Here is a 25,000-nt window from a genome sequence, read left to right as displayed (position 1 = left end):
TTTCAGTCTCTGTTTGCTTTCGCCTCACGCCTCTACCCAGCTTTTCCTACAGTTATACTGTCACTAGAGCCGTACTGACCCGCCTGCTACTAGGTTACCAACTTAAAACATAAGCAAGTTTTACAATTTAAATTAAAATCATTGACCACTTAATTTCCTGCATTTACCCCATAATGACTGATGTAAAAACCATAGAATGCTAAATGCTGACCACTCCCTCAGTCCGCAGCTGGCTCTGCAGGGCCTCCCTTTGCATTGTAATGAGTTGATGAGGGTCAACAAAGACACTACCCCCAGCCTCATTGTTACAGAGAGTCAAAGAGAAGGACTCTATGCACCACAACTGGGATTTAACATAAAACATGTTGTCCCAGGACTGACATTTTGTAACATGCCAGAATGGACACAGGTACAATCTGATGATGCCATAATTACAGGTGGAGGATAGGGGCCTATATAACTGTATGAGAGATTAAATGAAATATTCAAAATTAGAATGCACAAATGTCGAACCATATCATCCTTTGTTTTTAAATGAACTGGCCTCACAAATGTGCCATATTAATTATATGTCTTAAAGTCCTTTTACCTGAAATGAAACACATTTCTGGGGATTGCAAATTGGCCACCACCACTTTTCCTTATTGTAAATACACACGTTTGTTTATTTTGCTGACAGAGGAGGCTTTGAACTTTATGCCAGATAAACAAATTCAGCAATTTCCCCCACAAAATGACCTATTCGCAAGTTTTAAACTCTAGTAACTGTAAACTACAGTGTATAGGCACTGAATTAAAATTATCTTATTTTTTTTGTCAAGACTGGCATTATAAAAATAATGTCTTCTGGTCAAAATCACATGCTGTTCTTTTTTACTTTAGAGTGAGTACAGAAATGTGTACATGTAACTTCCTACACCACAGACAAACTTCCTATTGCCATAATTGTATTAGTAGGCCTACCTATTATGTAACATGAAAGAAAAACAACGTCACAACTGGTTTTAGGGTTTTTCTTTTTCAGCAACACTTATTAAGTTTGACTATTTCATCATTTCCAGTTCTGCATGGGACCGGCGATCAGGAGCTCAAGTCGCTATCAAAAAACTCCACAGACCTTTTCAGTCCAAACTCTTTGCCAAACGGGCCTACAGAGAACTGCGACTGCTCAAACACATGAAACATGAAAATGTAAGTTTAACTAGTGTTAATGTACCGGGAATATTAACTTGTGCTAAGCCCATATTGTTGTTGTCATATCATAGGTGATTGGGTTGTTAGATGTCTTCACTGCAGAGATTGCACTGGACCGGTTTAAAGACTTGTAAGTCTTTTTGACCACTTCTCTGGCTCCATCTCATTTATCGCTACATCCTAGTTTTCTTTTAGAACTCTTAATTGACAGCTTTAGCCTCTGCATCCTTACCAATGTAGTATTCACTCACTGCCCCGTCTGTGCCCATTCAAGACATTTAGTCCATGTGTGCCAATCCATCATGTAAAAGAGTGTGTCTCTTAAAGGTGCACAGTGTAACTTTTCTTAACTTATCTTCATGGAGATGTTATTGTTTTGCCATGAAATATTCCACAGTATGTATTTTAATAGGGACAAGCAGATGACCAGGACAAGATACAGATACTTGCCCACAGCAAGAATGTTTCTTTTTCAAGGTCTGCAATAAGAGCCTTTAATTGAATAAGTACAAGATAGATATGTTTAATGTCATCTTGTGGAACACTGGCTTAATGTACCCTCCTTAACAGATATGTTTCATAATGCACCTTTAACCACAGAAACCAAACATGTGTTCCACTTTGCTCCCTTTAGTTTAGACACATACTTTATCTTGCTTCGGTTAACATTAAACTTTCTTATCTCCATTTAAAAAGTCATTGTTTATAATGGACTATAGTCGACTGTTACTGTTTGTGCACAGTTATCTGGTGATGCCGTACATGGGGACAGACCTGGGTAAACTGATGAAGCTGGAGAGACTGACTGAGGACAGAGTACAGTTCTTGGTTTATCAGATGCTCCGAGGACTCAAGGTTATCATGGATGTTGTATTAATGGACTGGGTGTACCTTCGTTTTCTGTTCTATAAAATCCATGTTAATCTAATTATTTAGCAATATTTTCCAATTTTACAATACTAGTGTAATTACATTGTGTTTGGTTGAGATTTCTCTGAATTCCAAAATACATGTACACATAACTTAACCTAAAAAAAAAACAATATTGCCTTTGTCAAGATTAGATCCTTTTTTATTAGATTATTTGATAAAATCCAATGTTTTCAACACAAATGGAAAAAAAAAATATATAAAGTAATAAGTCAGGGTTTGTTTTGCTGAAAGTCTAACTATGTGCCTGTCTTGTGTCCTCAGTATATTCACTCGGCAGGGATCGTCCACAGGGTACGTGACCTTTTGATCTTTCAGACCTGACCTTAGGGGGTGGAGCCTATTCTTTTCACATGCTGCCCTTTTCATTTGCATTCCCACACAAGATTTACTACTTTCATCTGCACTCAAAGCCCAGACAGACTCAAAGTAGGGATTCAATGATACGCTGTCTGTTTGATTACAATATTTAAACATTTCTCTGCTAATCCACAAAAAAGCCTAAAATAATGCACTATAAAGATGTTTACAACATCTATTTGTGCATTTGTTGCTATTCAGAGTTCAAATTTACTGCCCCATATTGTGAGAAGTCATAAAGATGGCAGTCAACTTTCACCTAATTCTGTCACTTTTGTGGAGTGAAATAATGTGAGTAATTTATTTCGAAAGCATCAGTAGTTTGCTCATACTGACTAAAAGCCTTCTGAATATACATTTCTTAAAAAGTGAGTAGGTAGTAAGTTATAGTCAATGAAAATATGGGTCAAAATGACATTCACCGTTCCTTTTATCATGTCATTGTCAACCAGTCAAGTCTGAAACATTTCAAAACACAGTGCCGATAAAGATATGAGAGACTGCCTTTTCAGTAACTGGAATTAATGCATGCAGATCTACTGTACAGTTTTTTATGGTTGTAAAATAAGAGTTTTCATAATTTGATGCCATCTGGGACTTTGCAGAGAATGTCTTCTGGCTCAAAAACACAGCAACTTTGAAGAGATTCTTGTTACATATTTATAGATCACAAATAACTGTGAGATATTTCAGCACAACAAAATAGTTCCTTTTCTATGTATGTAACAGAAAAGAAAACTACTTTTTTTAAGTAATGATGATGTACAGTACTACTAGTTGTGGATTTTATGCTAAACTCTAATTTTGTCACCCCTTTGCAGGATCTCAAGCCAGGAAATTTAGCCATCAATCCAGACTGTGAACTGAAGGTACCAGATCAGTTCCAAAATGTAGTTCTCATAGATTTCTTAATTTATCAGTAAAATTTTTTTCTTATCTCAGATCTTGGACTTTGGTTTGGCTCGGCAGGCTGACACAGAGATGACTGGTTATGTTGTCACGCGCTGGTACAGAGCGCCTGAAGTAATCCTAAATTGGATGCACTACACACAAACGGGTATGGTACTCCCACTTCTGCTGAACCCAAACTACTAATACATAAATATTAAAGGTGCATTACTGTATATAGCTTTTCTAGAGCAGGGTCTGCCACCTGCTTGTTTCCAAGGAGGTGTTATTGCTCTGCCAAATTTGTAAATCTGAGGGATTACGCAGACATTCATCTATCATGCAATTGCAGATTTTTATATAATATCGTTTTTATACATGGAAAAAAATGCCTTACTGTGAACAGGTTTGCCTCTCCATAGATCTGATCTGTAACCTGGCCTGATCGTGTCACGTGCTTGCTTCCAGTGAGCAGGTGGCGAACCTTCCACAAGAAAAGTTACTTTGGGCACCTCAAAACATAACTAAGATACACAATGGATTAAAAAAATTCATTGTATGTTTATTGTAAAAATCTCTAAAAGGTTGAATGTTAGAATATAGGCATTATTGTGTTTTGTGTTTGGTTTTACAGTGGACATCTGGTCAGCGGGTTGCATCATGGCTGAGATGCTGCTGGGGAAACCTCTTTTTAAAGGAAATGACCGTATCCTTTTTGTCCTTTATAATGTATCAATTCTTTGTACAGCACGCACAAACTTTATACATTAAATCCACCCACATCAACTTTTAATATATGACCCTTGACCCTGGGCCACTGCAGACCTGGACCAGCTCAGAGAAATCATGAAGATCACAGGAACACCCGCCCCTGAGTTTGTGACAAAGCTACAGAGCCAAGACGTAAGTGGAATAACAATGGTGATGGGCAAAATGAAGCAAATGTGACATGCAACTCGAACTAAAGTGGTTATGCCAAATGAAACCTCCAAATGGATGGTTCAGTGGTTCAGGTTCTGTTGCAAACTGACAAAAAAGTTCATTCACACTGGTACTGTTAAAATAAAGTTCATATTCTTTGTGATACATTAAAATTCCCAGTAGATGGCAGCATTTTGTGCCTTCCTTTGGGTGAAGCTTTGGCCTGGAATTGACTTTGATTCCTCATTGGTTCATGAGGCTTCATTTTCCCCATCACAACTGATCACCAGAGATATTTTGGACAGAACTTTGACTAATTTACTGGCTGTATATCATGCTCAGTGTCATATTCAACACAACTTCAATGTTTCTGTCCTACACATTTCTATGTAATTGCATTCTATATATTGTGTATTTATTGTAATGGACTTTAAACTACTTTGTGTACACATTGTTGTTTAAAAATGCCCTTTTCTGCCTGGCTTATAACTAAATTTTTTCCCCCAATATAGGCCAGAAGTTACCTCAGAAGTATACCAAAGGTGCCCAAGAAAGATTTGCACACTATATTTTCCAAAGCTAGTCCAGATGGTATGTATTTATCTCTGTTTTTTGTGTGTTACCTGTAGTTTCTGCTTGTAGTTATGTTAACAGAGTATAATATGATATGTTTTGTAGCGGTGAGTGTGCTGGAAAAGATGTTGCTGTTGGACCCAGAGGAGCGGGTTAGTGCCTCAGAGTCACTGGAGCTGCCGTTCTTCAGTGAGTTTAGAGACACAGACGAAGAAACTGAAGCACAGCCGTACGACCAGACCATGGACAACACTGACCTGCCCCTCGACCAGTGGAAACGTAAGACAAAGCACAAGACATGGCTTTCTAAATATACCCACTGCAGTACCTAAAGTCTGCCAGAGGGTGACACCATTTTACTTGGAAATTTTATTGACTAGACAGCGGTTCCCAACCCCTTTTACATTAAATACCTCCAAAGCTTTGTCACTGTCAGTTTTAATAATAATATTTTCTTGTCTGAACAGTGTTGAAGTACATTGTCCTCTAAAACATCCCTAACTTTAAATGCTAATCCCCGTGCTCAGTGTCTGGGAAATTCTGGACTAGAGGGAGGTTACAGAGATATAGAAGCAACTGGTGGGGATTTTATTGTTAATAGTTTGCTTTTGATATGAGAAACCTATAAAAATGTATTGCATTAATTCATAAAATTTACTTTTTCTTCAGTGAATATGTTACATTCACTGTCATTATTGAGTCCAGTGACTGAAGTTTGCTGGAAAGCAGCAATAATAGTACTGGTGACAATACAGCATGTTCAATCTCCACATCTGTGTTTACTTTAAAAATATATCTATATAAAATTCAGCTCTAGGAACACAACGAATAACTGCCCCAAAGATAAATGTACTTCACTTTCTTTGCATTATAGCCTGTTAAAGTATAAGGATAGGAAAGGGTCATTGCACTGCCATCTCAAAACACACCACTAGGTGCCTCCTTCTGTTTGGCTTGGTTCTGGGTATACGAGTATACAGATCACCATAATACATCTAACAGTTTTATTTTCCCTCTGTGTGTCCAGGCAACACATTCACAGAGATCCTGACTTTCAGACCTCCCAAAGACTCCAGAGAGACCACCCTTTAAAGCACAAACTGTCCTGTACATTCAGCCTATGTGTGGGACAGGTTTGCACACATGGTTTTATCTTCCTCTGTCATGAAAATGTAACTGCTTCTGTTTTAATATGTGAATAAATGTGAATTGTATGTTCTTAACTGTGAATATGTAAATTGGCTGCACAAGCAGTGTTGTTTGAAGCTAATTAAATAGCATGTTTAAACAAGAGCTTCAGAATGAATAAAGATTTTCGGTTCATATGAAGTGTCTTGCTCAGGGACACAACACAACTATGCAAAGTTGACTGGGAGGCTTGAAATAATTAAGTTATTGAGTTAAGGTGAGTGTCTTTTTGGTAAGGTGAGTACCAAAAAGAGCTATTGCTGTGCTGTTTTGTTATTCTTTGTTCAGTTTAGGTATTAAGGATTTACTTCCCAAATGAAACTGGGTCTCACAATCAGTTCACAAATGAACTGTACAAAAAAACAAAGTTATAATATAAATGCAAAGAGTTAAGTGTGAGCAGGAGTCAGGATTCATTCGAGAATGAGGCTTTTTTTCATACCTGCTCTGAACTGAAGATAAAGGTTGGTGAGTAAGAAGATAAATATGAGAGTGATATGAGCTGTTTGCTTATAAACCTGAGTAACTCGGGGGAGCTGCACGTTTCCTGGTGTTCGCAACATGGATCATAACTTTATATGGAAACTTCATAAAATATATGGGCTGTTGCTGCTTCTGATGGGTAATACATTTTATACCTTCTAAACTACCTATATTATGATGTAACTTCTGAAGCTGTGACTTTTATGAGATGGGTGAAACTATAAAACTACTTTGATATGGCAAGGCACTAAGACTTTTTTATGGAAAACTTCAAAATGTATAGACTGAGAATACATTATTTCTTTTTTAAAATAACAGGTTAACTTGATTATTTTTTTGTCAAATGAATGTAAGTTTAAAGTTTTACTTTAGATTACACACTGCTGTAATGAGAGACTAGGTACCATCCAAAAAGTGGTGCAGTGTATTTATACATTAACCTTTTTACATTTTCATTATGGAGTGACCATAATTATTCAGTAATTAGGCCTCTTTGTCTGGACAGATTTTAAGAACTCCACTACCCCCATATATATTTCCATAATTCCTTTTCATATATATAGGCAACAAAATGTGAACCATGATAGAATCTACCCAATGTCCTGAGGAAGATCCACTTATTGAAATGTCACTTTATTAAATGTATTTTAAAACCTGCACTAAGTGTGCAGGCTATGTCTTGTTTTCTATATTCACTGTAGTAGCCTAGCACCTGTGATGTCCTTATAGCTGCCCTTCTTATAACGCTCTAAAATGCTCAGAGCCATTTTAAATGCTTGAGTCTTAATCCAATCTGCCACCCCTACAGTGCAATGTTTGCATTTGGCCAGTGATTGTTTTTCTTCTGACTTTAATGGTTTAGATATTAACTACATTACAAAGGGGTACTTCTAATGCCATAATTTAGAGTTCTGTACATATAATAATCATAATCATAATAATGCCACCGTTTGTCCTCAAATCAGAGTATAATGTTGTGGCCTGTTACTGCACTTGCCACACATTGCCTTTCCAAATGCTCATTCATCATAAATGACTTAATATTCTTTATAATGCCTGTTTTTATGACCATTTTATTTCTGTTGTATTTTTGTCCCACTTCTCTTGTGTTTTGTGTAGTGATGCCAAGATTATTTGGTAAAGAACTAAAAAACAACAACAGAAACAAATGTAATAACAAAAAACAGTAATAAAAATAAGTCATTTCAGTCTACACTTCAAAACAGTAAACCTAAATGTTAAGTGCAATTTTAGTTAATTTTAGCTGTTTGATTTATTAACTTAATAAGGTTGTTATGGTATCAGTAATGATTAATAATAAATGGTTACATTTCTTTTCATGATAACAATTTATTATTAATGATTAAATGAATTAGGTTGGCTGACCCAACCCTGTTACATTCTCACTTTAAACCACCATGCCAAACCAGAGAGCACAGGTGAGCCTGAACAAAGGCCAGGTGAGGGTAGGTTTCACAATTTACAGATGGTAGCTTTATGTTTTATGTTTAATGTAGTAGTTTCCGGAAATGGATTGCCTGTCAACTGAATTGGGGGTCAAAACCTGCCAAAACATACACAATTTTAATATTGTAGATATTGGCTGTATTGTCCCAAAAATATTCCCAGACTTTTTATTCCCAAAAATAAAAGAAAAAAATACAGCCTCTAATGGGAGGGTGTTAACTGATCAAATAATAATCTTTTGTTTTCCTTATCAGAATTTCAGCAAGTACTACTAACAAGTGGAGGTACGTAACGTGTAATTTTCACTACACTAATTAAATTATTTACACTATTTTTTTTTGTGCCAATATCTATTACCTGTGTTGATTTACTGGTAACTTTCTTTGCAGTGGACCTGAAGCCAACTATCATAGGCCCTGACTTTGTGACAGTGGGGGTGCCCGTTAGTGTGGAATGTGAAGCTAATTGTTCATCCTGTACTTACTCCATGTCTCTGGACGGACAGACAGCTCAGGGACAGGACACATCTCTGGCTTTCACTGTCAACTATTACACAGAGGACCTGATTGTGGCCTGCTCAGTAACCAATGGAAACCAAAACGCAACAGCTACTAAGAAACTACAAGTGTTAGGTACGGGAGAGATACTTTATTGCTTACTTTATTAGTTCCTTTATTTAAATATCAGATCAGTAAAAAATGTTGGCATCAGGGAGGACATGTTTAATATACAGTATGTGCTATAATTTTGTAATTGTTAGGCATATTGGTAATGGATAGTACACCAGAAGCTGTGGTGTATTTTAAACTTCTTGACATGTGTCCTTGATTTTTCAGTCCTTTAAATAGTACCTGTAGTATTTTGCATATAAATGCATTGTTTCCTTGTTCACTGTTTCTCCAGAAATAGTTATTTTAGCATGAACAGTTTTGAGAGCTTTTGCCCTTTAGTCGACTAATCAATCAATCTACACATTTTGAGGTTTGCATTTAAATTGAATAATCTGAAAGATCCAGAAATCTGATAATAATTGCATTTTGGTGTGCATGTGAACATACCTACAGATTAAGTGTTTTCTTTCCTTTTCCTCACCAGTTGGTCCAGTGAATGTGTCCATCTCCGGCAGTGGTCTCCTCAACCCCTCTGTGAGTCACACCTTCAGCTGCCACGCCCTCTGTCGGCCGTCTTGTGTGTACTCTTGGAAGATGGACTCTGGTCCATGGATCAGTGGACAGGGGAACGTTATCTCTGTGACCCCCAATGAGATGGACACATCAAAAGTTCTGGTTTGTAAGGCCACTAACACGGTGTCACGGCTGTTTGTCGCTGCAGTACAACAGGTCTCTGTCAATGGTAAGAGCACACAAAGAAGAGGGAAGAGATAACTTGAATTTTTACTCAAGGACATTTTCTTCAAGCATCATGTAAATCACAGTAAGTTGTGGTTAGTCACATATATAGTCAAAAGTACATGCAGACATGACCCCCTCTCTAAAATATTCATACAATATAAAGACAAAATTGCAGTAAGGGAGAGGCATGGTTTGAAATGCCAACCTTTGTCAAATTGCTCTACCTCATTGCATTGCAGTATTTATTCTTAAAAAATGCAAAATAAAATAAATAAATAATAATACATAAAAACAAAATTAATTAATTAAAAACAGTATGCTTTAGAAATTGCACTTGAGTAAAACGGTGACTTTAAAACATCTACTTCTATTTTAATCAAGAAGTCCACTGTCAGCTTAATACGTATCACACTCTATTTCTTACCACAGTAGGTCCTTCAGATATGAAGATCGCAGGACCAGATGTGTTAGAGATAGGAGGAAAGGGTTTGTTTGCATGCTCAGCTGTTTGCCAGCCCTCCTGTCGTTTCGTCTCATCTGTTGGCACTCAGAGCGTCAGAGGACATGTGGTTGAGTTGACAGTGGACCATCCTCTAAAATCAGTGACTATTACGTGTGAGGCTCAAAACACAGCATCAAGAAAGTCTGCCAATATGACAAAAACTGTACAGATTAAAGGTAGATTTCTTTTTAATAATTACAGTAAATTATAATTCATCTGATCATTTTCTGTCTATATATCCTAAATTTTGCTAATCACAGTGACTCCCTCACCAACGTCTCTATATTCTTCTACCCTGCAAAACATTATTATAGTTTTTATTTAAATTAAAATTACATTTCTCTTCCAGATGCTGTTCGCAGTGGATCCGGTCATTTAGAGGTGACTTCAGCTGTTTTGCTTGTTGTTGGCATCTTTTGGACATATACTACATTGTGATGCAAAAAAAAAAAAAAATAGGATTCTGATCAGTATAATGTAAAGTAACAAACATTATTACTGAGTAGGCCCATATACAATTGCCATTCTGTTTGGGTCAGCAATCATTATATTTAAACGAAATATAAACTATCTACTTCATAAACATAGTTTAATGTTCCTTTGCAGTCAAAGTAGTGCTCAATGAGATGTTGGAGGTTAGCTTTAAACTTTGTTTAAACTAGTTCAAATACATTTCATTTTTCAAAGAAAGCAGTGACTTGAACTGTCAACCTGTACACGCCTTTGCAGGGCTGTGTTCTGTTTACCTTTCCATGATTTGTCAGAGTTTAAGGTCAAAGTGTGGGCAGTAAGCAAAGATAGAAACAATTTAAAATAATGTATTATATCGTGCGATAATATCATTGACAGTCAAAATGGAAAACTAAACAGACCTAAAATGTCACAGTCATGCGTTTTGATAAATAAAAAAATAAAAAGGTTTAAAAGCAAGAAAGCCATGTTTGTATTTGTAAGTATTTTGTTGTTTAATAAGCTCTTAACTGTAGGCCTATGTTAGCAATATACAGTTCCCAACAATCAACAATCCCAAAATAAATGCCATAAAAAAACAATCCACATTTTGAACAAGACATTGTTCACTGTAAGAAATGCAACATTTGAAATATAATATTTGATCATACACCATACTTCTTCTGTAAAGATGTGACAGATGATGCCTCAAGTTCACTTTGGAGGAGAAAATCAAACAGTTCTGATAATACTAAAGAAAAACAAAACAATAAGTACTCTTAAAGTCACTACAAAAAATGACTGAGAATATGATCAACATTTGTGTAAAATACCTTTCTTCTCTGAAGATGACATAAACATAACTGCCATGTCAAAGCGTCTAACACTAGCTATGTTCTGGAGAATTTCAAGGATTACAGTCGGTGATTCATTCCTGCACAAAAGTGGAATAACTTAATATACGCAAGAAATAAGTAAATATAATAACTGTCAATTACATTTGAAGGTGTTCATACTTACTTTAAGTAAAAATCATGCAGTGTATTTAGGATCTGGTTAAGAACACTTGGTTCAAGAGAGTTGTGGAATATCTTTGAGTACACCTCTGGTTTCATTTGCTGTTAAAAAGAGAACAATGTAATTTAAGATTTCATTGAACTAAAATAGCCATAAACATAAACAAGTTAAGAGCTACATTTCCAAATCTCCCACCTTCAAATATGAATAAATTATTTCAGGTTGAGATCCAATCTTGCGCAGGTCTGCTTCAAACTGAAAACTGTTGGGTGGGGGAGGAGGTATGTCCACGACTTGTAATGATGCTTGAACTGATGTATCAGGAGCAGAAGTATTAATTCTAAGGGAAGGTTTTTGTGCTTGTGTAGATCTGAAAAGTAAACATTTTATCTATGGGGTTACACGTACATAAAGAAATTAACACAAATAAATTTTTTGGGAAATATTTTTACGCACGGTGCTGATTGGCATGCTGAAAGATCTGCAATTTCTTCAATTTTAATCATCTTGGCGCTTGGTGATGTTGACAATGGAGATGTGTCCTCTTGAGCCTTATTCTGTGCATCCTGGGACTCACTCATTTGTATATCAGGGATCAATACTTTTCCAGTGACTTCTTCTATGTCAATTCGCCTGAGTGGTTTCTGCACAACATAGCATAGGTTGAGTAGAACTTCACTATAAAAACTTTGTAAAGTAACTTTGTCTTCGTAAATTTTGGAAAGCTATAGATCAGACCATGTACTCATAAGAAGTTGCATTGGATTTAGAGTTGGATCCAAAAAAATGAATTTAACTACATAACTACAAAATACATGCTATTGGGGAATAAACATGAAATAGTGGCTTGCCTGACATCTGCTGGACAACTAGCGCTATGACATATTTCATTACCTTAATAGTCTGTAGTTTCATTGCCAGCATACTGAATACTCATACATTATAAATACAAACTTAGGCTCAGAAAGAACATATATATTCTTGTATAATAAGTCAAATACAGAATAAACAGCAGAATAACTCACCGTGGACTGCAAATGTTTGGGTTTTTCTATTGGTTGGATTGTTCTCCTCTGTGTGCAATCGGATGACTGAAGGCATCCACTGGAAACATCCTAATAAAGGCACAATATCATTTTGTTCTGCATTTTATATTTTTCATATTGTTGTTGGTCTTTGTTTGTACAATACCTGTATTTTCTGAAGCTCATTCAAAGCCTGCTTGTTCCCAGGTTCAAGTTTCAAAACCTCTTGGAAATCTATTAATCATTACATTACATAAAAAGCTAAGAATACAAAAACAATCACATACTTTTAAATGAAGACAGGTGAAGTCTGTTACCTTTTTTGGCCTCTGCTAGTTTCCCTAATGACACTCTGGCTGTGGCTCGGCGAGCAAAGGCTTTGGAGTACGTGTTGTCCAGAGAAATAGCCTTAGTGCAGTCTTCCTCTGCCTCCTTAAACCTAAAGCAAATCAATTTATATTATTTATAAATCATGGACATACAATTTTAAAACAAATGCATTTTAATACAAGGAATTCATTTTACCTCTCAAGTTTAAGGTAGGCCATTGCTCTGTTTGCTGGCAAAAGAACATTCATGCTGTCAGCCTCTATCCCTCTGCTATAGCACTCCACGGCTGCTTCATACTTTCCCTCTTTAAAATAAGCATTTCCCTATGAAGAACAAAAAACTACGATTACGCTTCATGACCAGGTATTCTTTCTTATAAAAGAGTCAGGCCTTGTAAATGATTTAGTACCAAGTATCACATATTTTGAATTATTGCAATGTATTTCAACGTAGTCAGGACTTTGAAAGACACTTTGGTTGGAAAAATATTGATCATTGTTATGAATTCATGGTGATATAGTGGCTATACTTATGTAGTGAGTACAATCTTACCCTGTCCTTTTGTAATACTGCCTCCTGTTTTCTTTGCTGCTCCTCCATTTGCTTTTGCTGTTCAGGGTCCACTTTTAGGACTTCCTCTATTGGTGAAGCTTCTTCTGGGTGATGAGCTGTATTGGAGCCAATAACCTGAAAACAAATACAAGCTATTTGACTAACATGTACACATTAATAAATCTTGATTATTACATGAAACAAACCTCCTTAATTTTCTTCACTTCATTCTGTGCCTCTGCATTGCCCAGATCAAGTTTGAGAACAATTTCATAATCTATTAAAGTAACATTGAGAGTGTTACTTCTATATCTTTAAATCAGGCAGACAACTCATTTTATACTAATTACCTTCTAATGCAAGTTCATATTTCTTTTGAGCATATCGCGCTGCTCCTCTTCGTAAAAATGCTTTCACATATTTGCTGTCTAATGCAATTGCTAAATTGCAGTCGGATTCTGCCACAGCAAATCTGAGAAGAGTATAATGAAATAGGCATGTTCATTAAAATGTAAATGTTGCGATTTCTATTTTTCAAAATGCGCAAAAATACTCGCTTTTTGAGTCTGAAGAAAGCTGTAGCTCTGTTTGTTGGAAGCACAGGGTTGTAAGGGTCTGCAGTCATTCCTCTGGTGTAGCACTCAACAGCATCGTCATATTTGCCCTCTTTAAAAAACGTGTTGCCCTGAAAAAAATAAGTAAATACTGAGTTAAAGAAAAACTTGACTTGATTTCTGTGTGTTTCATAAAAGTACTAGGGTACTTTTTCTTTCTCATTCAGGGCCTTTTCCCGATCAGCTGTAATGTCCTCAGAGTCAGATTCATTTGACTCTGGTGGGCTTTCCTCTTTATCCATTTCTTCCAAGACCTTGTCCTGATGGAACAAAAACATAAGGTATAAATCTTATATAGCTTGAATGATATTTTAACTGTACAATTAACAGCATACCACATTGAATTTGTCCCAGGACCTATAGTCATATCCCTTGATTCTTTCTTGTGTTTTCTCTCCTATCTTCTCATCTCCATTGCCTCCAAGGCCATTACTTGTCGGTTTCTTTTTCTTCTTTTCTCTCATCTTTGCCTTGTAGTCTTTGTTGCGAATAGGTGGGAGCTTCCTCTACAAAAGAAAATAAAAACAAAATGGTAATGTAATTACTAAATGTGCTACTGATCATTTGGATGGGTGCCGCTTTACATATTAACAATTACATTATATTTACCAGAATTTATTTATTTATTTATTTTTTAGAAATGTAATGAGATATAACTTCAGTGTTTATAAAAGCTTACCTCTTCTCCCTGTACTTCTCCTGTACGGAGCTCCTCATCCTTCTTCTTAATGTCTTCCTCCCAGGTATCCAACTCCCGCATAAAACTATGCAGATCTTCAGCATTTTGGCGCATCTGAAGCTGAAGTTCAATAGCTTTGTTTCCACCAGACATGATCTTTCTAAAATTACAGACTTTGGTTTAGGGTATGTTAGTGCAATTTCCAATTTGCAGCGTATCGTTAGCTGAATGCTGACCGCAAAGAGATACACGCCGATAAAAACTAACTAGCCAAACAGACTGAATAGTGGTTGCTTACTGATAATAATTATGCAGTAGTTACTCTGAGCGTGTACAGTTTCACTTAAACAGTTTAGAGTCTGACAAACGAACTCAAACTTTCTTAACTTCTACTTTTAGAAAGAAAAGTCGAGAAACATCAGGCGGTTGTGTTTGTGTAGGGAGCCATGACAGCGTGGTCCCGTCAGCCTTTGCTCTGACGTATGCGCCGCAACGTGCCAAAGATCGTTTATGTTAAAAAAAAAATTGTATGATAAAAGTAAAAAAATGGATCTATGAACGACAGTATCACACGATGAACATGTTATGTGTCGTTCTAATATATATATATTTATATTTTTATTGTTGTGTTGCACCTTATTGAAATTATTCTGGAGTTTCAATGTCAATTTTATCAATTTTGTATGCTGCAGTTCACGGTATCTACTGTGCGACTTACTTTTCTAAAACAAGCTTTGTTCCTGAACTAAACTGTAAATATATATATTTTAAATATAAAATTACATGAATACAAGTTATTTTGTAAAAACAGTTAGCACACATTAGAAGAAAAATAACGAAATAATTAAATGTTAAATAAGATGTGGACTTTACCTTTGCTTCGCCTGCACCACGTGACCTCCACAACAGCTATGACCTCCTGCTTGGTTAGCGGTGGCAGCTAATAGCGGTACAGATGCAGTTATTTCCAAATTGTAGATATTAAAAAAGAAAATGGACCAGACCAAACAAGATGAGGATTATGGGTATGATTTATACCCCGGAAGAAACAACTCAAAGTACAAAAAGGGATTTGTCACAGAGGGGCTCTTCAGGTTCAACCGCAGATGTCAGGCCATGTTGCAGGTCGCAATAGATAGCAGTAAGTACAGGATTTCTGCAGTCTACATAAAACATAACACATCCATTTTGGCAACATAAAGGTAACGTAATGTCTGATGCGTGCCTATTTCTTTATATGTTGGCTATTGGACCGCCATAGCTAGCTTTCAATGGAAGTTAAAAACTTGGTATTCTGTGACTTGATATTCTGTCTTTTCCCCCTTAGATCCCTATGCCAAACTTTTACTTGGTGCAATGAAGAATTCTGGTTGGTATGTATGAAAGTGCCACTGGCCAAGTTAAACATTTGATTTCAAAATCAAATTTGAAGGCTTTTTTGCTGTTCAATGCTGTTCAATTCATGTATTCAAATCTACCATTATTTCTTGTTAGGCTATATATAACCCATATGTATGTCTGCAGTACATTGCATTGATATTATCCCGTGATCTATTGACTCTGCTTCATATATTGTACAGCCAAGTATTTAAAAGCAGACATTTTTCCTGCGAAGACTGTGATGGTACAGTTAGTGGTGGATTTGATGCCGCCTCTTCACAAGTAAGTGCATCTTTCAATGATAAAACACACCGCACTTTTGACTATCAAATAAAAAATTTAAATAATCTTTTACATGTGCAATTTGCAGATAGTTTTGTGTCAAAACAACATCAATCGGCAATCTCACATGAACAGAGTTGTCACACATGAACTCATCCATGCCTTTGATCACTGCCGAGCAAATGTGGATTGGTTTAACAACTACAGACACCTGGCATGTTCTGAGGTGAGTGCGACCAGGACTTTCTGTAATAACCTTAAATGGCATGTTGTATTGTTACAGTTCAAACACCAACAGTGACTGTACATGTTTGAGTAGTGAGGCTGTATTTATGAGCTTTGAAAAAAGGTTCACAATATACAGTATATACCATGTAGGTCTCACACAAGTCATGTAGCATGAGGCTGAACTTTTAACTAATATTTTGTATGCTTTAGAGGCAATTAATAATATAATTTCTGAAGCAGCAGCACTAGTAGTTTATGACAGATTCACATTAAACATGGGGTAAGTTTGACGGATATTTTCAGCTATTTTTTTTCCGGACTGCAGCCACATCTGCCTATAGTGCTTTGCGGCTCATGTGACATTTTCTGCTTCCAGCTTTAAGGTTGAGATTTCCATTTTGGCTTAATAAAATAATGGGATCTAAATAAATAAATAAATGTAATTCCTAATTTCATCAATCATTAATAATGTTAAGTATATTACTATGTACGGAGTTCACTGTATAAATGTGTATTGTTTCTATTCTAGATCCGGGCGGCTAATCTTAGTGGAGAGTGTTCATTTAGTAATGAACTTTGGAGATTCCAATTTGGCCTAAAGAAGCACCACCAGGTATCTAATGAACCTTGAAGTGATTTCATTTCAGTTGTTCTTTCCTTACAAAAACTCTACCAACATCTTACAGAAATGTGTTCGAGCTCATGCCCTACGCTCTATCCTGGCCGTGAGGAAAATAAGCAGAGAAGAAGCTGAGAAAATAGTGGACGAAGTCTTTGACTCTTGTTTCAATGACCATGCACCATTTGGACGCATCCCTCACAGCAAGAAGGATGCAAAGTTTGCCTACAGATTTTATGAGAGCAGAGATCGATATGATGCAAACATTTAATGGCACATCTCACTTACCTCTCAGGGTGCTTTAGCTGGCCCAAAAGCTGACATTCTGTGACAGTGGCAGTTTTTGAGACAGTCTCTTATTTATAGCTTCAGCGGGGTCAAGTAATTAAATCTCTTCTGAAGGGATTTCAATGTGTCCTTGAAGTTGAAATATAAAACATTTCTTATTTTTGGACACTAATTCTGCATAAAGGGAGTGTAAAGACTTAAATCACCTTGGAAGTATTAGATGAGGCTGCAGTGATACTTTTAGGTGATCAGTGGTGCTTACGAGGAAATCCTTATTTCTTGTTTGTACATTAATGTTTCTGCAACCTCAATTGATTCCATGTAAATAGAGTAGACTGTGCTTAAATTTAAAAGAATAAATCAAACTCAAAGTTTTACTACATGTTTTCTTTGTTTTCCCACTACCCTAGACTTGTTTATTTCAAGTTTTGCAGTAATTTGTAAGGAGCAAAAACACCTTGAACAAATGTAAGATAGGTAATTTTAATGCTTCTTTTCTTTATGCTTTTTATGGAAGATCATTTGTCATTTCTTACATCTGATTTTAATCTTAAATGCCGCTGAATTTCTTATTTTGAATTTTTTAACTCTGAAATATATATCCAAGATGCCAATGTCGTAAGCAATCGATTTTTATGTGACTGAGGAGTTTCCTATTAGCTTTTCTGTTTTGTAGGCGGAGCTTATAGTTAAGAAAATTAAGAGATGAGGTTTTGATTGGGCTAATTATGACCAATCAGGTTGGTTCCCTAGAGCATTTCCTGGTTGTAAGTTTGATCAACTCATTTAGGATCAATTGCTTATGCCTTGGCAGTTAGGATCTTTGCTGCGAAGTTTTTCCACTGTCTGTTGAATTTGAGGGCTTGAAGATATATGTCCTTCATATTTAAAAGGTGAAAATGTTATTTAGAATTTTTAAACACATGTATACTTAAATGTTTAGAATCTGATGGACACAGAACAAATGATCTCCCATAGTTTTCCCATTGCATCTAATGCAAGTTACTTAGATCTGTGGAGAGGTAAGTCAGCTCACAATAAGAATTTTTAAGGCGTATAAACACTGGTAATTGAACCAATGCAACATAGGTTATTTTAATATCATACAGTCAAACATTCCAGATAAAGCAATAGCATCTCCAAGGAGACAAGTTGGTAGAAAAGTTACCCAGTGCACCTTTAAACATTTTCATGATCCACTTAATGTTCTAAAGTTGCCAGTAAAGCACACATCACACCAGGACACGCTAAGCTGCTGAAGAATCATGTCTCCTTCCACAGATTTTAAGGGACAAAGTTAAACGAGACTTAGCCTCATAAGCCCCAAAATACCCTCTCTTGCTCCTGTATATCTCTATTTCACCGCACATTCAAAAGCCCTCAGTTTCTCCTCTGCAGTAGTGTAATATACTTCTTACTGTATCTCTGAAGTGCCTGCTGACAAAACATGGGCACGGGTTGAACAATGAGCGTGGGTGGGATGGGAGGGATAAAGAAGATTAGGTTAATTTTAGCAGCTTAGAAAATGATCAAAAGAGCTTCTAACGAGAGGGATGAAGGAGGAAATGAGGTTTGGACTTAATGCAATGTCATACCCAAGTTGACAAAATAGACAAATTATACAAAACAGAATTTGCGTACAAATGAAATATAAGCTAGATCAGTGGTTTTACAAGTGTAATTTATCATTCATTGTTTAGTGCAGTTGTACATTAATAATCTTTATTCTGTGAATTATAACCACAAATACTGTAAGCACTTAGACTGAAGACTACAGAATCTTTTGGGAATAAACATATATAAAGACAATATTGATAAAAGATGTCTACTTCTACCATAATGAAATAATTTTGTTCAGTATAAATACACAGAGCAGTAATGTGTATTTTTATAGGTTATTTTAATTATTTAATGGATAAAATAGCCAAGACTACAAAACATGTATATACTTAAAACACAATGACTAGATTACCAAATTGATCCTCTAGATGGCAGTTTTGCTTCACAAGAAATCAAGCTCAGATCAAGCCAAATCCCAGTCATGCTATTTTAATAAAATAAATTACTTAAATGTAAATTAGTAGAGTGTTGCCGATAGTTGCTTTTATCACAAACATTCAACAACGTAATCAGTGATCAGTTTTATTTTATTTTTTATGTTTTTATTTTTTTTAATTTTTACTATTCTGTGTCTGTAAGTGAGGGGCTACCCACTGTGATGTAATTATGCTCCTGCCACAACAGCACACAGCCTCCAGTGAAGTGCAGTGGGACAGGGACTTAACCCACAGAGCAGTAATGAAGTCGTGCTATTAATTAGACTATTCCAAACGAACTCCGACCGAGCATTGACGATGCATGAAGAGAAGTTTGAAATGTGCAAAAAGCCAATACAATTTCTATCTGAATTTGAAGTAGGCCGGTGCAGTGGACTTGGTAATATCACACTAATCTTTTATCCTGTTACTTTCTACTAAAAGAACAAGTATATCAGGTTTCTTTAAAAAGTTTTAACATCTTACTTGGCATAATTTTACATTTGAATTTCATATTTTCAAGTTAGCCAAAGAAAGTGGCCACTGCTGTAGAAAAAGCTGTTGTATGAACACCTTCTTGTCATTAAATATGCACTATAACTTGGATGGTCTACTAAGGTCTGCTAAATAACACCTTGAAAACATGCATTCTAACTGTAATAGAGACTGCCTCTCCATAGATCCCAAATGTAATATAAATTGGTGGCATCACCTGCCTGTCTGTATGAATAAGCTTGATGCCATAAAGACAGACAGACTCTCCACCAGAAGGTTGCATGATGCACCTTTAGCAAATTATATATTTTTCATATTACATTTATGTATTTCAAGTATGACAGTGAGGTAGGTTACAACCTCTGAAAGTAAAGGTAATTTACCCATTTACTGCACTTACTGTGGGCAATTTAGAAATAGTAATAATCTAATACGTAGTATTATAAATATTAATTTAGTAATCCAATTTTTTAGAATAGTAAGAACAGAGGAAACCACAGTACAAGGCCCCCAGACAATATATGTTTGCTTTAAATAGTTTTTCATACTTTTTTTATTACCATAAACATGTAGTAAGATATTGCTGCTTTCTTTTCCCACGGCATGTCCCTCAAAACTCTAAGCCGGTGGATTTGTGTGACAATGACGGAGGTTTATTAAGACCTAATCCTGGATCTTATATCAGGAAATCCATCCAAACATTTACTGACACTAGTCTTTATGAGTCTTGTTTTCACTTTCTTTGTTATCACATTGGCCACAGTCCATAATACCCACATCTTTAAAGTCTGTAATTAACCGTCATTATTCTCTCATCAGCGAATTATCCGCTCAGATTTATATAGTTTGTTTTCTCCTTTTTACTTATTTGTGCTAAATGCCTTAAACAATATTCACAGTGCTGAGATAAAAATGCCTTCAAAGATATGGGCAGCTGGTTAACTCACACTGCAAAAGATGATGTCCACGGCAGTAATTAGCTCACGTTGGCATTTGGATCACCACTCTGCTAATGATATGCGTGATATTAATTAAGAGAAAGTGATTAACATATAACTGCTGGATATGTCCCGGGGTAGGAGCAGCAGCGGGTGGCTCTCCCTGCAGACACAGGCTCATTAATACTTCCCAACAGGCAGCTCTGCTAACCTTGACAGTTGAGAGTGATTCTTAAACTTTGTGGACTTTTCTTTGAAAGTTTCACAAAGAATTCACCTGTTCTATTGTCTTTTCATTTCTGCCTTTGGCCTCTCTGATGATATAAATGTAGATTTTCTATTATTGGGATGAAAAAAAAAAAAAAAACTTTATTCATGTTTAAAGGTTTTGCTTTGTTCTACTTTATTGGACATTTTGGGGTATTTTTGTCAGCATGATGAGTACCTGACCATGAAATATTTTTAGACCTGGTGCAACACTCTGTTCTTTTTTTTTTTAAATTGTCCCACATCTAGTGAAAAATAGTAACATTTGAAGTGCCCACACAGACAACCATGTTCATTCATTCATCTGCCATAACACATTAATTGCAGTTTTTTGTTTAGGTAGTTTTGGTTTATTGTAGGATAGGCATCACCTATAAACAGGAAGCTAAAACACTTGAAAAGCCAGCATGTCATTCAGAAGTCCAAGGACAGATCACCTCTCTTCCTCTTGTTAGTGATGTGTTGCTCTGAGTGGACAGGAGCCCATGGGACCTCCCTCATTGTGAGGGGATGAGCCCGGAGGGTGGGCTTGTGTCCCAGGTGAGCCCCTTCTCTTTGACCTGTCCCGCCTCCTGTGTGGTTAGTCCAGATAAGTGTCCTCCAGCTGCACAGATTTGTCACGGATGGATGCCTGAGCCGAACAGCCACACCCGCAGGGAGCACCCGTGTACACCCGGGACAGGGGCCGAGCTCTCTCACCCGCATCTGACTGCGCTGACATATATAGACTGGAAATAGGGCAGCTGTGGCATAGGCTTCATGCTCTGATCAACCTACAAGCACCTACAATGCCAAACATAGCTGGGAGGCTATACAGTGTTTCAATGTTAAAGCTATATTTGAAATGGCTGTTTGGTCTTATTGGTCTTACTAATCGACATCATTAATGTTACCAAGTGGGGATATTATAATTGCCAAACCCACAATCTTGCACATCCCACACTGGTATGACAATGGCATAGGTCACTGATTTTCAAACAGTGTGCCAGTGTGCCTTGAGGGATTGCCTTGAGGTGTGCCTTGGAAAAGTATCAAAAAAGAGAGAAACATGACTACTGTTGCAATTTAATTAATTTAGTGGCAGACACAGTGATACAGACATTATTTGCACTTTTTTGTTTGTCATCCATTTCACTGCATAGGGTGTAGGGGCATATTTTTAACAGCAAAAATATGCCCAGACTCAAAAAAGGTTGGAAAAACACCTGTTCCTGCCAGTCCATGCTGTCACTGTGTCCAAGGGCAAGACACCTTACCCAATGTATTAAGTCTATGAATGGTGGATGAATATTTTATGTCAACTAGAAGTTGCAGTCCTGCAAGCTCACTGAAATAAACAGCAAGCCTAGTAAGTTTAAAAAACACAATATATCCTACATACATTACAAGAAATACAGAAAAAAAAGCAAATCACTATAATTAAAGGTGGATTATATAATTTTCAGTACACAGCAAATTCGAGTGTTAATTCCACTCATATATTGTTCATTTTAACACTTTAACACTTAGTTGAATTTGACACCAATTAAGATTTGACTTTATTACACTAGTGTATAGTGAAAAACTAATAACTCTATATTGCTATGTTTTAACACTTTAAAGTTAACACTTTATGAAATAGAAATAGTGTAGAGTGTTCTTCTTGTTTCACTATTCAATAGTAACTCTTTCTTCACTAAATACAGTGTAAATGCTGTGGTCATTCTAGTCCATAATCCCTTTTACAAATGTAAAATAATGAAAACCACCACAAATTTCCATTTCATCTTAACTTACATTAAAACAATGCACATCAACACAATTTAAACAAGTCATATGACACAGTACTATTTTTTGCAAAATCCAAATGACAGCAGGAATTCTCTGTGCCCTCAGCAGTTGGTCACAATGATTGCCATTTTTTTTTTTTAAGATGATTTTTCAATGCAAGCAGTCGATGGATGAATCAAGATCTTGTTTTGAATGGAATTCAGGCATGCTCATCTCCAAAAATGAGGAGCATGTCTGACTGTTTGAAACAAGATCTTCTCTCCATTATATTAACAACAATAACAATGTTCACAAAAGAGGCAGTCCTGCTAATTATGAAACATTAATATTACAGAAAATTTTTACCTCAAGAGTCAGTCTTTCACTCTTGGGGTTTCTTTTGACACATACAATGTCCATGTTGTAGACAGTTCTTTGAATACAGGTGTAAAGTTTGTGACAGTCTGAGGATCAAGTGCCTTGAAGTGTTCACCAAATTCAGCCAGGTCAACGATGACATAAAAAAAAAAAAAAAAAACCTTTGTCCTTCCCACTTCAGTCACAGGCAGAAAGGCCGTCCAGGCTCAATCAGCAAGAAATGTGTCCATACCAATCTGTAAAATAAAATATAGAATAGAATAAATATAACATATTCAAGTAACCACCTTGCAGAACAGACTATGCAATATTTAATGAACCATGAATAAAAATTAAAAAGTAAATATATTGTAAATATATTATGGTGCATATATCATTATTTGTTTGTTCCTATTAAGCAGGTTATTCTGTTGCATGAGTTGTATGTTTTTGTATACAGGAACCATTTAAATTAAAAAAAGTAGCCCCTTAGAAAAGATTATTTTTAAATGCAAGACCCATGAGAAACAAAACACCTAAATGCCATTAATCACAAAAATAGAACGAGATTAAGGCAAAACTACTGACAACTACTTAGCACATATATAAAATTCAATTAGTCAATTACAAAATTATTGGTGAGTTTTCATTTCAGTTCTACATTTAACCATTTCATGACATACCTGTAAATCTCTGACGAGATGGTTAATGGCTTGAGCCTTCATCTTTCCACTGTAGACTTCAGGAGCTGGGGAAGCATGTGAACCAGCAGAAAAACACTCAACCTGAAGAAAATATATTTAAAAAAAAAGAATGTATCATTACTCTTTCTGACTAAAGGTCAATAGCATGTTAAGACATTGTATTGGGTAAGACATCATACTTAGATATTTTTACAGAATACTACTAAACTTTTGATTCAAATAACTTTAATAATTCTCCACTTGATACAATGCCCTACCTCAACACAACACACAAAAGTGTGCACTTTATAAGCTATTATTAATAGAAATGTGAATACAGCGAATGAATGCAGCCCCTAAGTGTGAAAAACACGGTGAAAACTCGGAAAAGCTAAGCTAACGAATGCTGAGCTAAAGAATGCAAACCTGCACTTCACTTCAGTATAGACCGAGGGTCCGTGTCGCGGCCATTAGATTTGTTTGGAAATGGGGACTCAGTACCGGGTGCAGGCAGAGACAGGGCCGTGTGAGGGCGTTTGGATCGGGGCTGCGTGAGATCGCGGACCCGCTGTTTGCGGTCTCCTCGAGACGGAGCAGAGGCAGAGCGGGACTCACCTGGTTTAGGCGTATGCAGGTGTCGAGTTAGACCTGGTCAAATCATCAGTGGAACATTATTCACTTTAAATACGCTATAGTGGTACATTTGATAACTTCTTAACTCAGTAAAGCATGCACAAGGCTAATGCTAGCACAATGTTACAGTCAAACATTTGTACACTGTACAGTGAAATATCTCATAAATAGTTCATAACTGTCCTAAATCATCGCGTTACATACACTGAGTGTAGGGCAGGTGTCACTAGTATTACAATGACCTAATGTATTATGACGTAATACATTTACTTGAGTCACTATTTTCAGATATTGTACTTTCTTCCCACTGTGAAAATACAAGACATGAGTACTATTTCATGTTTCATCTTCACAATTGCATTAACTTTAAATGACAAATCAGATGTTTCGTCCAGTTACTTTTAACTTAAGTTACTTGAGGAGTATACTTTTACTCTGAGCTACTTAACACAACAGGTGACAACAATGAAATAAACGTAGGAGACATTTATTTTACCCCTCCTTGAACCGTCACCTTATC

The 25,000-nt window shown here is 36.2% G+C and overlaps 3 protein-coding genes across 4 annotated transcripts; 2 read left to right on the top strand and 1 right to left on the bottom strand.

Moving 5' to 3' along the window:
* The first annotated feature begins 1,060 nt into the window (after positions 1–1,060).
* Positions 1,061–6,189, top strand: LOC110161445 (mitogen-activated protein kinase 12-like). 2 transcript variants are annotated; one of them, XM_055163120.1, is made up of 11 exons: positions 1,061–1,191; positions 1,266–1,324; positions 1,938–2,049; positions 2,389–2,418; positions 3,306–3,353; positions 3,454–3,541; positions 4,007–4,078; positions 4,196–4,275; positions 4,806–4,884; positions 4,972–5,145; positions 5,894–6,189. In XM_055163120.1, exons 1-11 carry the CDS (start codon positions 1,177–1,179, stop codon positions 5,956–5,958), a joined length of 822 nt encoding a protein of 273 aa, XP_055019095.1. In that variant the 5' UTR covers positions 1,061–1,176; the 3' UTR covers positions 5,959–6,189. The 2 variants fall into 2 exon arrangements, with proteins under 2 accessions (XP_055019095.1, XP_055019093.1); XM_055163118.1 differs by having other exon boundaries at positions 3,427–3,541.
* A 2,665-nt stretch (positions 6,190–8,854) lies between these two features.
* On the bottom strand, positions 8,855–14,988 carry rpap3 (RNA polymerase II associated protein 3). Its single transcript, XM_055163117.1, has 20 exons — positions 14,824–14,988; positions 14,526–14,685; positions 14,182–14,352; positions 13,996–14,106; positions 13,790–13,917; positions 13,583–13,704; positions 13,439–13,509; positions 13,233–13,367; positions 12,876–13,003; positions 12,668–12,789; positions 12,517–12,584; positions 12,351–12,440; positions 11,782–11,969; positions 11,521–11,695; positions 11,329–11,426; positions 11,142–11,242; positions 10,980–11,059; positions 10,195–10,285; positions 9,781–9,893; positions 8,855–9,348 (listed from the first exon to the last, which is right to left on the bottom strand). Exons 2-20 carry the CDS (start codon positions 14,676–14,678, stop codon positions 9,304–9,306), a joined length of 2,190 nt encoding a protein of 729 aa, XP_055019092.1. The 5' UTR covers positions 14,679–14,685; positions 14,824–14,988; the 3' UTR covers positions 8,855–9,303.
* A 414-nt stretch (positions 14,989–15,402) lies between these two features.
* atp23 (ATP23 metallopeptidase and ATP synthase assembly factor homolog) lies at positions 15,403–17,699 on the top strand. The gene is made up of 6 exons (XM_020926629.2): positions 15,403–15,666; positions 15,853–15,898; positions 16,106–16,187; positions 16,276–16,413; positions 16,945–17,028; positions 17,102–17,699. Exons 1-6 carry the CDS (start codon positions 15,519–15,521, stop codon positions 17,303–17,305), a joined length of 702 nt encoding a protein of 233 aa, XP_020782288.1. The 5' UTR covers positions 15,403–15,518; the 3' UTR covers positions 17,306–17,699.
* Positions 17,700–25,000: the final 7,301 nt, after the last annotated feature.

The sequence above is a fragment of the Boleophthalmus pectinirostris genome, unplaced genomic scaffold (genome assembly GCF_026225935.1).
Source record: "Boleophthalmus pectinirostris isolate CB_2022bp ecotype Guang Dong unplaced genomic scaffold, ASM2622593v1 HiC_scaffold_51, whole genome shotgun sequence".
NCBI lineage: Eukaryota > Metazoa > Chordata > Actinopteri > Gobiiformes > Gobiidae > Boleophthalmus > Boleophthalmus pectinirostris.
The sequence above is the reverse complement of the archived record's forward strand: the minus strand, read 5'-3'. Positions and strand labels throughout refer to the sequence as shown.

Bases quoted from the DNA above. Each gene is read 5' to 3' on its own strand.
- atp23 (XM_020926629.2), top strand. From the start codon at position 15,519: ATGGACCAGACCAAACAAGATGAGGATTATGGGTATGATTTATACCCC. The intron at 15,667-15,852 runs GTAAGTACAGGA...TTTCCCCCTTAG, and splicing joins GCAGGTCGCAATAGATAGCA to ATCCCTATGCCAAACTTTTA. The intron at 16,188-16,275 runs GTAAGTGCATCT...TGCAATTTGCAG, and splicing joins TTGATGCCGCCTCTTCACAA to ATAGTTTTGTGTCAAAACAA.
- rpap3 (XM_055163117.1), bottom strand. From the start codon at position 14,678: ATGTCTGGTGGAAACAAAGCTATTGAACTTCAGCTTCAGATGCGCCAA. The intron at 14,107-14,181 runs GTATGCTGTTAA...TTGTTCCATCAG, and splicing joins CCTGGGACAAATTCAATGTG to GACAAGGTCTTGGAAGAAAT. The intron at 11,060-11,141 runs GTATTTTACACA...GTTTTTCTTTAG, and splicing joins GTCATCTTCAGAGAAGAAAG to TATTATCAGAACTGTTTGAT.
- LOC110161445 (XM_055163118.1), top strand. The intron at 2,050-2,388 runs GTTATCATGGAT...TTGTGTCCTCAG, and splicing joins AGATGCTCCGAGGACTCAAG to TATATTCACTCGGCAGGGAT. The intron at 3,542-4,006 runs GTATGGTACTCC...TTGGTTTTACAG, and splicing joins GATGCACTACACACAAACGG to TGGACATCTGGTCAGCGGGT.